This window comes from Halichoerus grypus, chromosome 5, assembly GCF_964656455.1.
Source record: "Halichoerus grypus chromosome 5, mHalGry1.hap1.1, whole genome shotgun sequence".
NCBI lineage: Eukaryota > Metazoa > Chordata > Mammalia > Carnivora > Phocidae > Halichoerus > Halichoerus grypus.
The window spans coordinates 124,944,640-124,958,216 of record NC_135716.1 but is presented as its reverse complement, the minus strand read 5'-3'; the positions used below and the strand labels follow the sequence as shown (position 1 = coordinate 124,958,216).

Genomic DNA, 13,577 nt, shown 5'->3' with positions numbered 1-13,577 from the left:
CCACTCGACTCTATTTTGCCTGTTATGGGAGCCAGAGCAAGCAAATGGGATTGACCCAGGTGCCAATACAGGCTGTGCCTTAGAAACGCTATGACCTTGAGCAATTTAACCTCGGACGTCTATTTCCTCAAATATAAACCAAGGTGGTAATATGTACCTTGCCGGTTCACGTTAGAATTAACTGAGATTAATATAATAATAATAATAATAATAATAATATAAAAAGTTTCTTTGCAATAATTGGTCGCCATCACTGTTGTTGTTTTGGCATTTACGGGACCTGGTTTTTATTGGCACTATCAATAGAAATAAAAAACAATCCACAGGATTCCAGGGATTTGGAAACCAGGCATGAATGAGGAAGAGCTAGAATAGAGGAGACATCTCCAGTAAGTAGAGGGCTGCAGCCATGAGTCAGGATCCTGAGCCTCCAAGGAGCTAGGGATCTGCTAATATGCCCGAATGTACTCTGAAGAGAGATCTAATGTATATGGATGAAGCCAAAAGAGGAGTATTCAAGAAATGAATAAGATCAGGTAAATATCTTCCCTGGTTTTGTTTGGTTTTGCTTTGTTTTTACTAAAAAAAGCACCTCTTTCAAAAAAAAAAAAGAACTGAAACTCTCTTAAGCTATCTATCCTATCTGCCTTCATCCACTCCCGGGTTTCTTGACAAAGCTGGGACGCCTTTGTCTCTCTTGCCAGGAACAGCTTCCCTGCATTTTACAGCCCCTCCAAGTCGAGGTATAGCCAGAGGAACAAAGGTGGCTGTGCACTGGGCAGCACGCCCACGAGGTTCCATTACCCGGCGAGGAGGTACTTAATAACTATATAGTGAGCAAATGAAAAGGGAAAAGAAGAAAAGGTGATTTTTCACTAATACAAAGTAAGTAATTCTGTGGCCCAGAGGATGCATGATGTTTAGCAAATTAAAGCAGGTGGCGAAGTACCTCCCTAGTGTGTACATCACAGCTAATGTCCATCAGCGGTCAGCAAACGAGTATACTGTGCCAGCATCGATAATCCTGTTCTTAGCCTTGTGCTTTATTTACTTAACTAATGGCTGCCTTGCATCATGATGGTGTTTACTGAGTTTGGCAAAGTTAAAAATTACGATTTTGTTTACTCATGCGTTTCCAGCTGGGGTGCTGAGTTGTGTTTCAGGCTGCTGATGACCATTCTTCCACTCTCAGGGCCCCTAAAGTAGGCAGTTTGATAAACAAACCATCAGCTCGAGAACCAAAGGATAAACACTGACACAACCTGGTTCCTTGCTACTTGGCAGTAGTCAGTGTCCAAAGCCTCAAATAATGACTCCTTCTGAAAACTCCCTTATGCTTAGATAATAAAGTGGATAGAAGTAAGGTTCCAGTGTTATTCAGTTTAGTTTGTGCTAGTCAGTCTTCTATGAAAAGATGAAGTATTTGCACCAAATTAAATACTCGATTTTGGATGATTTTGTCTCTTGGTCTACACTTGGGCATACCAAATGGAAATGAAAACCAAACAGAAGGCCTGGGTGTCTGTGGTTCTAGAATGCTCTCCTCACCTGCATGAACTAATTTAGCTATTTGTGCAGCGGACACTTAGTGAGCACCCACTATATACTAGGTCCCAGGGATGTTATGGTGAGCTAAACTCCACACAGACGTGAACCCAGTTCTGAAGAACCTTGCCATTCTGTGGGGAAGAGAGACATTGACTCAAAGATTGCCAACATGGTGAGAATTAGAAAAGGAGAAACAGGATGCTAAGGTAGTCTTGGAGTTTAGGGAAGGTTCTCTGAGGATGTGATGCTTTGAATGAGTGATGAAGGAGTTACAAAAGTCGGGAGAAGAGGAGGCAGAGGAGGAGTCAAAGGAGACTTTGAGTGTTGTGATTATTTCAGTTAAGCCACAGAATCCCACTGCGAGGTAGATATCATTGTTCCAGTTTATAATTGAGCCAGCTTGGCTTCCAGAGAAAGCATGTGCAAAGGCCCCAAGGCAAAGCCTTATGAATAGTGCCACTTGGAGCTACAAAGTCAAAATCAAGGTGACTGGAGTATGGAGAGCTACGAGAGGGTGGGGGATAAAGAAGGACTGAGGGGGATATGAGGGTCTGGTAAGCCACTGGAAGGACCTTGTCCTCAAAGCAACAGGAGGAACTCAGGGATTTTAGGATTTAAGGATACTAAGCACAAGCAGGTCCTAATTAGATGTGCTTTATAGAAAGGCCTCCCTGACATATGTGGACAGTCGAAGTGTATGTGGGAGGCCTGGCGGTGATCCAGTGAAGATAGTGGGTTGAAGCAGGGGTGGGGGCGGGGGGAAGCAAGGTGCAGGTGGGTAGAAAAGATCAAATTCAACAGAGATACAACAGGTTGAGTTTGCAGGTTCATTGAGTGGACGTAAGGAGAGGCGGGTAACGTGTTACTCAGGAGAGTCCTTTTTGTATCTGTAACAATTAAGCCGTGATAGTCGTACTAGTTACACCCTCCTGAGTGTCTGCCGTGCCATTCTACAGATGAGAAAGTTGAGACTCAGAGTAGGGAAGTACCTACCAATAAACGACTTAACGGAGACTTGAACCCAAGTCTGACTCTTCCCACTTGAACTCTACAAATTTAATGATTCGTCGGGTTAGACTATTTTCTCATCTGGTCAACTGAAGCCATAGCTTTTTTTTTTTTTCCTCCATTTAATTCAGCTATATGTGGAGCCCCCACATTTTCATAATTCTCTTGTTTTGACCATCCGATATCAGTTATCAGATTTGGACCATGCTGTGTTTACCTGAAGGCCCTTTCAAATGCAGCAGGGGCCAAAGAAGCCAGTTTTGGGGGAATCTGGTTTGTCTGGCAGCATTAAATGTCACCGTACCCTCATAAAAATGCAGCTTCTTGTTTGTTTTAATGAGCACAGGAGGCCTATATACCCTCTCTCCTCCTAGAGGAAGGAATTGTGCAGGAGTGACCGTCGAGGGGACTCAGGCAGGGGGTTATTTGAAAGGCATCCTCTACCCTCAGCCCTTGTCCTGCACACCAGAGAAGAAACAGGCCCTGGAAACGGGCTTGTCTCTCTGACGACTCATCCACACCTTTTTTGGACAGAGAAAAGTCATCTACTGCTTGCCGAGAAAGGCAGGCAGGCAAGTATTTCTTTAACAATCTGTGAGGGCCTGCTGTGTGCTATGCAAACATCATGATCTCTGCTCCTGTGGCTCTCGGGTTTTAGTGGCGGGGACAGACAATAAAGAAATTAGAAATGTAAATCATTACCGACTGTGGTAAGTGCCAGAGGAAATAAACAGGATGGTGCATAAGAGGACCGTGATGAACCTGTAGCTCAACTTCCTCGTCTGATAAAAATGAGAACCATGGTAGAACCTGCCTTTCAAGGCTGTTTTCAGGATTAACTTAGGTGATGTATGTATTGTGTTTAGAACAGTGCCTGGCATATCGGTGTTTTGTCAGTGTTATTAGTGGTTAATATCTTTGTTACGTAATAGGTGGGGGAGACTCCCGTCCAATTAAGGCAGTCAGGGAGGGTCTCTGGGAGGAGATGACTTTCAAGGTGAGACCTGAGAGATGAGAAGGAGCGGGGCATGTGAATAACCTTAGAAACAAAGACTAGGGGCAGAGAAGGAGCACCCGATCTCTCCCAGCGGCAGAAAGGAGATCAGCCGTCTATGGGGCTGAGAATGGCAAGTGAATGGAGCTGAGGGCCACAAGGTGGGCAAGGCTCCGACCAGGTAAAGATTTTGGATTTTACTCTTCAAGCAGGGCAGGGGAGTGGCGTGCTCTGTGCATCAAAATTCTCACCCTTGCAGCCGGGTGGGGCATGAAGTGTAAGGGTCAAAGCTGCCAGACCCTGTGGGTGGGGGTGCTGGTGGGATGGCGGGGGGGTGGGCAGAGGCTGAAGACCGCCTAGGAACAGTGTATTTGTCTCCAACGCTGCCAGAACAAATTACCACAATCTGGTTGTCTTAGAACAACTGAAATTGATCCTCTTACAGTTCCGGCAGCTAGAAGTCCGAGATCAAGGTTTTGGCAGAGCCGGGCTCTTCCTGAAAGCTCTACGGCAGAATCGTACCTTGCACCTTACAGCTGCCTCAGCGTCCTCTGGCCGGTACGTGCCTCCCTGTGACCCCTGCCTCCTTCACCACGGTGTTCTCCCTGGGTGTCGCTGTGCCTCTGAGTCTCTTCTAAGGACGCGAGGACTGCTCTAATCCAGTGTGACCAGCTCTTGACTTACCCCTTAATTTGTCTGCAAAAATGCTTTTTCCAAACAAGGTCACGTCCACAGGTAGGACTTCAACATCGCTTCGTGGGTGCGCGGCGAGGGGCTGTTGGATGAACACCGTTCAACTCACAACGGGTCTCTGAGTCTGGCCACACCTTCGCGGGGCTGCGCCGGCTGGAGAGAACGCCCGTGGCCCACCTCCTGGGGTGAAAGCAGCTGCCAGCCATGCGCGGGCATTCTCCCTGTAATGCGGGGTTTGCCTGCTCTATAGCTGTTCCTGGTTGCTTACTCCAAATAAGCAGGGGCAGGCAGCGCTGCTAAAGAATGAGCCTTCTTACTCATCTATCTCCACAAAACCACTTCCAGCTGTGGGTTCCAGCTTCAGTGCACCACTAACTCATGATTCCTTTTCAGTGAGTCCCAGCAACTTTGAACAGTCTATGCATATACATGGATTTTCTTAGATTTGTAGGAGTGAGGAGACCTGGGGTTCATCCCAGGTGCTTCTTTTAGGGTGTGACCTTGAGCAAATCACATAACCTCTTGACTTTCAGCTCCCTCCTCTGTAAAATGAGGATCCTGGCTTGGTCCAGGGTTTCTCAACCTCGAGGATGCATCAGAAATCACTTGGGGGACTTGTGAAAACGGAGATTGCTGGACGCCACCTCAGAGCATCTGAGTCAGTAGGTCCAGGATGGGGTCTGTGAAGTTGCATTTCTCGAAAGTTCCTAGACTTTGTTGTCACTGTGGGTCTGGGAACCACACCTTGAAAATTATTAGCCTAAACAATCTCTGAGATTTCTGCCAGTGATGCTATTCAGTGAGAAGGGGTAGGTTTGGGATACGTGTACGAGGATGGATCCAGGAGGGCTGGAAGAGTTCTAGCAGGTGGAGAGAGAGCGGTATCAAGAATGAGCTTTGAATTTTATCTTGAGAAACTGGGTGGAAGGTATGCCTTTAATTGAGATGGCAAACCTTCCCTTTGAGATTGGCTTTACTATATTCATATTACAGATGAAAAAACAGGGACTCAGAAACACTAAGCCACCTCACCCAAAATTATCCACCTAAGGAGAGGAAGAAGCAGGTTCAAGCCAGTGACTCCAAAGGCCATAATTTAAACACTGCTCAGTACTGCCTCCTGCCCGTGGAGCTCTCATCTTCAGGCAGCCCGTAGAGGTAAATCATGAAAAATGGGCTGGCGGGGAGAGAGGAGGACTTCTTGGCAATGAAGGCTGGTGGGTGGGCTTGTCACTGAGAGAGAAGAGCAGCTTGAAAGAGTAACATTTTTCTAGGGAATCACATTAAATAATCAGAGTGGCTTATACCTATGTCAGGCTGAACCGAGATTGACAGCTAATAAAAGCCCAGTAATTACAGGAAAACATCAGATTGAAAAGTGCAGAGATTCTTGAAACACCTGAAGCCATTTAATATATCTTATGTTTGCTCCAGACCAACAAGAAGCTCCCAGAGCAAGACTGGTCTCATTACTGAGCTAATGGACATTATGCTCTGAGGTACCTTTCCCTCTGCCAAATAAATCAGAATTTTAAAAAGTGAAGCCTGAGATTGCCATGCTGCAAATGTTTGCAAGGACATCACTGAGCATTTTAGGTGTCAAGTTTAATTTGACTTGGCCTGGTCTATTCTCTTAAGAAAGGCTCAGGAGGCCTCCGCTGGGTCACAGGGAGAATTCCTTCTGCTCCTGCTCTCTGGGCTGTGACAGAAATCAGACCTTGATTCCCTGAGCATGCCTTCTCAAGCAAGGATTGCTCCTGTCGCCTGAGCCCAAAGGAGTAAGTTGTGATGCAAGATGTCATGCTCCTCTGTTCTCTGATTTGGGGAGTTGAGCGGGGGGAGTAGGTGGAAGGAGAGACTCATTCACACCTTCTAAAATATTCTAAAACATTCCTGAGCCCCTACTAAGTTGCAGCCAGTCTTAGGTACTGGAATAATGACAAACGCTTACACATTAGCAGAGGGCAAAAATAAAATGGTAAGCGCTGTGCACACTCCGCCCCCCCCACCCCCCCCCGCGGAGAGCCAGCCTGCCCACCTCCCACGGGTGCTCATACGGCCCACGTTTGGGGCCTAACGAGGCTGCAGCTCTGAGCACCAGTGGCCTCCACACACTGTAGATTTTCCGGGGCATTTTTTACTTCACAACAGTTCTAATGACCTTGGCATCAAGCTCTTACTGGGGATTAATAACTGGCTGGGCTTAATGGCCCTCACTGTGTCCTGGGCCATTTTCCTAGCCAGCCATTAATTCCAAGCAGTGCCCTCAGCTCTGGCCATTATGGCTCCCTGGACGGAGAGGCTTGAGGCAAAGGGCCATAGCCTCCTTCTCTGCAGACAGAGGCTTTCACATTATACCGCCCCCCCCTTTTTCTCTCCATGGCATCTAGGACAGAGGGCTGGGGTGTTCAGGCAAATACCTGGTTAGGGCACCACATCGTGTCTTCTCTTTATATCTCAGGAGACTGACTGGCTTTCTCAGAGAACAGACAAGGCAGGCGGTTGGGTCTCATTCACTCATTTATCGATCTATCCATCTAGTCAGTGTTAACTGAGTGCCTTTTATGGGTCAGGAAGCAAGAGAGATGACCAAGATTGGAGTGATCTAATATCGGTGCCCGTGTGTCTTACCAAATGATGGAATACCTCACTAAATGGGGCTTTAAGGAAAATGTCCCCCAGAATCAGGAGACTGAGCACTGTGAGGAGGAAGTCAGAGAGAAGCCCTGGCTAGCCAGTGGGTTCCCCAGGAGCCGCCTCCGCTCTTGTGTCCTCCATGGAGCTTTAGCTCCCAGGCCTGCTAGCAGAGCTGCAAGTTCACCTTCCCGTCCTCTGCTCAGTGATTCATCAACCCAGCAACTGAGTGCTTAAGGGAAGAATATGTGAACACTGCATCAGGAATCTTAACTCACCAAGGCATGCATATTTCCACCCATATCATTAAGACACTAAGGATTATAATCATACTGAGATGTGGAGGCGCATGGCTCTCTGGGAGGACCGTAACGCATCCTGAGAAACAGGGTCATGGAGTTTGTATAATTTCTAGTCATCCTGCCTCCCAAGACATCATCAGTCCTTCCAAAGGCAGAAAACAGACTTCATTTCCTCCTTTGGAAGTGATTCAGGCTTTGGTGCATGCTTGTCTCAGCTGCGGGAAATGTAACATTCTGTTTAGAACAGCTATTGTCATTTTGTTGGCATCACTTACCAAAAGACACTTAAGGCATAATTCAGACTTCAATCTTTTGCGCATTGTTTGGTGCATCTGAACAACGCAAGAGTGGGTGTTGTTGCCCGAGGTAATCAATACCTCAGAGCTCAGGCAGATGGGCAGGAATCATGAGGGAGGGATTTCTGGACTGGGCAGACCCAGCATATTTGGGTGGTGCCCAGTAATGCCAGAGGACCAGTATGGCACAGTCAGGAACCTTGGCCTTCCCTGGAAGGGTCTTCCACTGGCCTCATGTGCACAGAGGTGGAAGACAGAAGGCACAGGAATTTCTATAGGTGACACAGGGTTCACCTGTCAACCAGCTTGTGTTCTGAGAATCACAGCAGAATAATTATGGGGGAGAGGGATGCAGAAACTTTTCTTCAGAATGTTTTCCCCAGTAAAAATAAGCACAATGTCTTGTAATTATCAGTCACACTAGAAAATTCAAGATGATAGTTCGAGGTGAGTCTGATGAGAAAAAGCAAGTTCCAATGGCCTTAGGGTCCAATGGGATGAAATCCTACGAAGTGACCTTATTAAACAAATGTATTGAGTTACACGGTACCTCACGGGTATTGAGTGCTCAGCAAGTGTCTTTTAAATGAATGAACGAATGAATGTCATGTGGCCACAAGTATCTAGTTGATCTCCTCTTTGTTTTACGGGTGAGAACGTTAAGGACCTGACTTACAAAATTTAGACCCTGGGTCTCCTGACCCTAATCCTCACTGAGTAACGTGGTATTTGCCGATGCCCCTGTCGATCTTGTAGGACATTTTTTTAGTGGTCTTCCCCACGAGCAGAGGTTTCCCAGGATGCGGGAGTTTCCATGCTGACATCCAAACAGCCCCTAACAAACCGGGTGGGTTGGTCACCCTGAGCGTTCCAGTCTGCCCTGCGGATCCACCTGCCCCGCCATCGACCCTCCATCAGCCCTCACCCTCAAGCTCCCTCCTCCACTTCCCTCCTGGCCAACCAAGCTCAGGCTCTGCCCCTTTGGTTCAACTGGGAGTCTTGTGGGCAACGCCTCCAAATCCAGAGAACACTTGCCAACTTTGGTTTCACTTGTCCTCTGGTGTCTTGTGACCCCATCAACCACTACCTCTTTTTTACAGTCATGTAATCTGTTGGTGTCCATCACACAGTCCTTTCCCGGCTGTTCCCCCTCCTCTCCATCTCCTCCAGATAGGCTCAAATGTTCCCTCACCTTTGGTCTCTTGTGCCTAATTGCATTCTAGCACTTACTCCATGGTCCTGTAATTCCTTATCTAGGGGCACGCTCACCTTAGATTGTGTGCCCCCTTGGGAGGAAGGACCAGATCTTTTTATCTATATCACCAAGCTCAGTGCCTGAGACTTGATAGGAGCTCCATGGTTGAACAGATCGTTTAACTTTCCCTCTTCATCCTTTCTGTGTGGGGTGTGCATGTAAAATCAGAAAAAGGAAAATTAAGTATTTCCTCCATCCTTTGGCCCATGAAATTGCTCTTCACCCCCAGCAGTTCATTCAGGGGACTCAGAAGGGCTTCCAACTCCAGGTTCCAGGAGTTTCCTGAGGGGATTCTACACATCTGTAATGTGGCTATTCCTCAAAAGGAAGATTTGGGCTTTTTTTTTAAGATTTTATTTATTTGTCAGAGAGAGAGAGAGCAAGCACACAAGCAGGGGGAGTGGCAGGCAGAGGGAGAAGCAAACTCCCCACGGAGCAGGGAGCCTGACCCGGGGCTTGATCCAGGACCCCGGGATCATGACCTGAGACAAAGGCAGACGCTTCACCGACTGAGCCACCCAGGCATCCCAGGAAGATTTGGTCTTATGTACATTTTATCTCATTCACTTCATTCATTCATGGGTCTGCTGTTAATGGGGCTCCAAGGAATGGACGTATTGGATACAAGACCTTTGTCACTTGACTGCATCCAGCCGGCCCAATGCCCTAAAAGCAAAAACAGCACTACTGGTTAAGAAACAGCATCACTGAGCTTCTGGGGTTGTGAGAGGAAAGAAGGAAAGGAGGCAATGACTTAAAACATCTCATGGCACGTGTTCGATTTATTCTACTGCACCGTGATGCCGTGATGGTTAATCCCACGGGCTCTGCAGTTTGATTTCCTGGGTGTGAATTCCAGCTCTACCACTTCCTGACTGTATGGCCTTGAGCAAGTTCCTTACTTTTCTATCCCTCAGCCTCATTAGTAAAATAGGGGTGATAATATAATACCTTCCTTATGGGGTTATTTGAAGAACTAATGCAATTATATAAGAAGCTCGGCACAGTGCCTGGCCCATGGAGGCATCTAATCACCATTAGTGAAAGTGGCCTCTCTCTCGTTTGTGCCCACCGCCTTGCTGTGCTCTCAGCATCGCCCTTTACTAAGACTTTCACACAGCCCCCGCCTCATCCTCTCACACTTTATTGCACGTTTTGACTGACCCACCGTCCCTCACTAAAGTATAAACTTTGAAGGGTTTCTGTTTTTGCATTCCATTTGCATTCTTACTGCCCATTGTAGTGTCTGTCACTAAAGAGTAACTGGGTGTCAAATGAATGATGAGAATTTGCAATGGTAGAATCTCCATTTCATAAGCTTACATGTCAATTATCAACCCAAAGTGATCAGTACTGACTTAGTGATTGCCTGCACTCACTCCACTCTGACAGGTAATCCCAATAACAGTCTCATTACCCAGTGATTCTATGTAAGCACTGGGTTCAAACCCCTGCAATTGCTATTGTTCAAATACTGGCAATTTCAAATGGCCCGGTCTAATACTGTGTACATTTTCATTCTACCAAGATAGAATGGCGCATTCATTATCCTCATTTGGAAATGAGAAACCTGAGAGTCTCACAGGTCAGTGGCTTGCCAAGGTCCCACAGCTAATAGGTACCGGAGACAAGGCTGGACCCGTCGGGAAAGCCCCAGAGCTGGTGCCCTCGGCGACTATGCAGTGAAGGAAGGTGGCTGTCCTCAGGTGCCCTTGTCTGGTTCTGAAGGCAGAGCTATGGCTCAGGAAACTCCCGGAGTAAATAGAAGCACTAAACTGGCTTTGACTTCGCAAGACCACACAGGGAGCCAGTGTTTCGGGTTCAGTGTTCACAGGGAGGAAGGGCAGAGGCTCTGGGGCATGGGTAACAATGCAACTTTCCTTCAGACCATTCTTTTTTTTTTTTAATTTTATTTTATTATGTTATGTTGATCACCATACATTACATCATTAGTTTTTGATGCAGTGTTCCATGATTCATTGTTTGCGTATAACACCCAGTGCTCCATGCAGAACGTGCCCTCTTTAATACCCATCACCAGGCTAACCCATCCCCCCACCCCCTCCCCTCTAAAACCCTCAGTTTGTTTCTCAGAGTCCATAGTCTTTCATGGTTCATCTCCCCCTCTGATTCCCCCCTTCATTTTTCCCTTCCTGCTATTGTCTTCTTTTTCTTTTTCTTTTCAACATATAATGTATTATTTGTTTCAGAGGTACAGCTCTGTGATTCAACAGTCTTACCCAATTCACAGTGCTCACCATAGCACATATCGTCCCCATGTCTATCACCCAGCCACCCCATCCCTCCCACCCCCCACCACTCCAGCAACCCTCACTTTGTTTCCTGAGAATAAGAATTCCTCATATCAGTGAGGTCATATGATACATGTCTTCCTCTGACTGACTTATTTTGCTTCAGACCATTCTTGATTGTCATTTGCGTGAGCATTTGCAGGCCTTGCCCTCAGGCCCTAATTACATTATCTTCAAACAGCAACTAAGAGATATTTCTCATTACACATGAACAGGGGAATGTTTAATGTGTGGGAACATAGGTGTTCAGAAAGCAAATCATTGGTTCAAGGTGTTGAAATGAGCGTTGTCATTGGAGTTGTCCCTGGTGGGCTTCCACAGGGCACGTGTTCACTGGCTGAGGTCGGTGGCTCTGAGCTTGAGGCTTTTTTTTTTTTTTACATTTTTGAAGATGGACCAACTCAATCTCACTCCCTCTCTCCTTAAAACCATCCTAGTTGTCATTTCAAAGTTATGGCACCTGAGGGATTACAACGTGCATGTCTTCCCCCCTGTGACTCTCAGGCGATGTTTATTTAGGATAAATATATTTGTACAACAGCCAAGAATATTGATACGCACTGAACTTTCAATAAGGTGAATTAAGAGCTTCCAAGCTCATGTCACAGCAAATGGTGGTATAGTCTCTACTTCATTTGGGGGTAACTTTGGATTCAAAAAGACCTGGGTTTGAAAGCGTGACTTCATTACTTGCTAGTTATGCACCCTTGGGCAGATTTCTTAACATCTCCAAGCCTGAGAACTCCTCTCTGGAAAATGGCAGTGACAGCGACCTTGCCGGGTTGATATGGGGAGTTGGTTAGTTAGTATCAGTGAAGCCCAGAGCCCAGGGTTTGACAGGTCAGTCTTGTCATCCGCTCCTTGTCACCTGGAAGAAGGGATAGATGCTGGCGTGGGAGGGAGGAGAGGGGGCGCTGGCAGGCTTCTGCGGAGCGAAATGACCCGCTGGTGCCAAGTGAGGGGGACCTGCTGATGGCCTCCTCCTCCCTCTGCTTTCTAGCCCCTAAAAATGCACTGCAGGGACTGTGCCCTGGTGACCAGCTCTGGGCACCTGCTGCGCAGCCGGCAAGGCCCCCAGATCGACCAGACCGAGTGCGTCATCCGCATGAATGACGCCCCGACGCGCGGCTACGGGCACGACGTGGGCAATCGCACCAGCCTGAGGGTCATCGCGCACTCCAGCATCCAGAGGATCCTCCGCAACCGCCACGACCTGCTCAACGTGAGCCAGGGCACCGTGTTCATCTTCTGGGGCCCCAGCAGCTACATGCGCAGGGACGGCAAGGGCCAGGTCTACAACAACCTGCAGCTCCTGAGCCAGGTGCTGCCGCGGCTGAAGGCCTTCATGACCACGCGCCACAAGATGCTGCAGTTCGATGAGCTCTTCAAGCAGGAGACTGGCAAAGACAGGTAGAGGGCGCGGGCTGGGGAGGGGCAGGGCCACAGGGGAGGGCGAGGACATGTCCTCACTGGCCGAGTCACCCAAAGCAAAACGTTGGCAAAGGCTTTTTGTGGGGGCCCCACTGCTCTTGCCATTGATAGAGCTCGCCTCGAGGGGATCCTAGTCGCCCGGCTGCTCAAACTGAATTTATAAGACAAAGTGAATGAAGCACGGAGACACTGTGTGGGTAATTCAAGGCCAAGGCCCTGTTTTGGAGGAGCAGGCTGCACAGCTGCTGGTTTACCCTGCTAGTAAGTGCAAGATAATAGTTTCACTGCATTTCCTTTTACTTGTGTGGACATTGACCACACGGAGGGTATGGGTTTATTCTTCCCTTTCGAAGCAAACATGTATTCAGTCCACCGATATTTATTGAGTGCCTACCCCTCCACTGCAGCACGCACTGGGGATGTAGTCGAACACAAGACAGAGATAGGCCCTCACTTCCTGGGATATAAAGTTTTACCGGGGGGCCTGGGTGGCTCAGTCGTTAGGCGTCTGCCTTCGGCTCAGGTCATGATCCCAGCGTCCTGGGATCGAGCCCCGCATCGGGCTCCCTGCTCGGTGGGAAGCCTGCTTCTCCCTTTCCCACTCCCCCTGCTTCTGTTCCCTATCTCTCTGTGTCTCTCTGTCAAATAAATAAAATATTTTTAAAAATAAAAATAAAGTTTTACCAGGTGGGCAAATATTCACCAAGGGCTAAGCATCATGCAAGGGAAAGAAAATGGTGCTGTGACATGCAGGACAGGGGGACCTGCCATAGTCTAAGGCAAAGTTTTCCAAACTATCCGTTGCAGCTCAGTAATGGGACACAAAATCAATGTAGTGAGTAACTGTAAGATTTTTTTTTTAAAGACTATTTATTTATTTGACAGAGAGAGACATAGTGAGAGAGGGATCACAAGCAGGGGGAGTGGGAGAGGGAGAAGCAGGCTTCCCGCCGAGCAGGGAGCCTGATGCGGGGCTCGATCCCAGGACCCTGGGATCATGACCTGAGCTGAAGGCAGACGCTTAACGACTGAGCCACCCAGGCACTCTGTAAGATTTTTTTTTTTAATGCAGCGAAATAGGATGGAATGAAATGGAATGGAATC

The 13,577-nt window shown here is 47.7% G+C and overlaps 1 protein-coding gene across 1 annotated transcript in view; it reads left to right on the top strand.

Annotated features, from left to right (window-relative positions):
- The window catches only part of ST6GALNAC5 (ST6 N-acetylgalactosaminide alpha-2,6-sialyltransferase 5), a 156,400-nt gene that overhangs the window by 125,302 nt on the left and 17,521 nt on the right, over positions 1-13,577 (top strand). Inside the window, exon 3 of the mRNA XM_078072900.1 lies at positions 12,043-12,452. Within this exon, the coding sequence (XP_077929026.1) occupies positions 12,043-12,452 (410 nt within the window). The remainder of the gene's footprint in view (positions 1-12,042; positions 12,453-13,577) is intronic.